Source organism: Augochlora pura, unplaced genomic scaffold (assembly GCF_028453695.1).
Source record: "Augochlora pura isolate Apur16 unplaced genomic scaffold, APUR_v2.2.1 APUR_unplaced_5358, whole genome shotgun sequence".
Taxonomy (NCBI): domain Eukaryota; kingdom Metazoa; phylum Arthropoda; class Insecta; order Hymenoptera; family Halictidae; genus Augochlora; species Augochlora pura.
Genome location: NW_027585813.1, coordinates 1 through 1,621, shown reverse-complemented (window position 1 = coordinate 1,621; position 1,621 = coordinate 1). Strand labels below are relative to the sequence as shown.

Here is a 1,621-nt window from a genome sequence, read left to right as displayed (position 1 = left end):
GGAAATTAGAAGTTCAAGTAATCCAAGGCAATTGGAGTAACCGCGGCACACCATGGAAATGAAAACCGGCGTTCCATATCCGACAACACCACCAACGTACTCGGAGACAACGATGACTTCGCCTCAACCTACGTCTATGATACCTCCGCTGTTGCCGCGGAATCATCAGTATATGCCGCATCCACCGTCTCCATCTCCGTACCAGCCTGAACCAACGTCGAACATTCACAACCCTCCGTATCAGGTGCCGCCTTGGGTTCCTCGTCAGCCACCGATTGGAAATCCGGATACAAGTTTGACGGAGATATCCATCGCGCAACAGCATCCCAGTTCTCAAAACAACCCTACGGTAGTGCACGTGGTCGCTGACGCAGGGTATCACAATATGTTCGTGAAGTATCGAGGTGGGTTTCCACAGTTTCGCGTGACGCAATGTCAGAGTAAAATTCCACAAAATTATTTGGGAAATTTTTCCGACGCTTCCGCTGATTAGGAATGATTCGGTGAAGTAATGGTGGAAACGTTGAGGTGTTGATACCGCGTGCACCGTCGCTTCGTCTCGATATCGGCGACGATTGTACAGCTAATAATCTAGAAACTTTCTACGGAAGAATCTCTCAAACTTTTGTCGCTTTATACGAGTGAATAATAATTGATAATTCTCTTTCAGGTCGTCTCATCGCGTGCTTCTCGTTGATGTTTTTGATAACTGGAATAGTTATAACAGTTATTTTCGCCACGGGGGTGTCTCGATTCTGGTCAGAATCCAGGGAGCGAATTGCGATTGCCGCGTAAATGTTTTGTAGAACTAGTACTTTTTTGTAGTATTGTATGCCGAGTATGCAAGAAAGACGACGACAATGTAAATTATTGATCACTTGTAAATATGAGGAAATATACCAATTTTTGTAATGAACGCGTGTAAAATGACTCGACAACTTCTTTAAACATTGACGATCCATTTCTATTGAACAATAAAATGCAGTGGTAATTTCGGCGATAGAATTGAACATGGAGACTTTAATACGAATGCAATTTTGGTCTCTGGATAAACTGGGCACTAAACTTATATCTGAAATCACAGATAAGTAATCGTACGTGCCATAGATAAAAAAAACTGTATTCATGATCGAATCGAGCCGAGGAACTGTACGCGACGGAGCAAAGGTCAAAATTTCGACACACGCAAACTTCCAAATTAGTTACGCAGTTTCATCCACGGTAAGACTTGTGTCATAAAATGTAATCAATACACGTCAAAATGTTAAAAAAGAACGAGTAAGGTAGATTATAAAGTTACTATAAATTCTTCGAACCTCTGAAGTATCTAAACACTAAATCGGGTCAATAACCATCTATACATTGGTAAACAATAACACTGTTAGTTTTTCACGAGGAAAATAGGACTTATGATAGAACTATGATTTCTAATCCCCTCGCTTATCCACGAACCGTATTACAATATAAATGTATCCTGCGATGTAAATACCGTTATCTCCCGCCGAAGCACAGAAATTCCTCGTTTACCGTACGCTGCCCAGCGTATTCGCGCGATAACGCGCGAAACAGCGTTCTCGCGGAGTCGTGTTGCAGCCTTCCACGGCACTCGGATCTTAAATTA

General features: G+C 42.4%; 1 protein-coding gene across 1 annotated transcript; it reads left to right on the top strand.

Annotated features, from left to right (window-relative positions):
* The first annotated feature begins 6 nt into the window (after positions 1–6).
* On the top strand, positions 7–916 carry LOC144477928 (uncharacterized). The gene is made up of 2 exons (XM_078195650.1): positions 7–404; positions 671–916. Exons 1-2 carry the CDS (start codon positions 53–55, stop codon positions 793–795), a joined length of 477 nt encoding a protein of 158 aa, XP_078051776.1. The 5' UTR covers positions 7–52; the 3' UTR covers positions 796–916.
* The last annotated feature ends 705 nt before the right edge of the window (positions 917–1,621 follow it).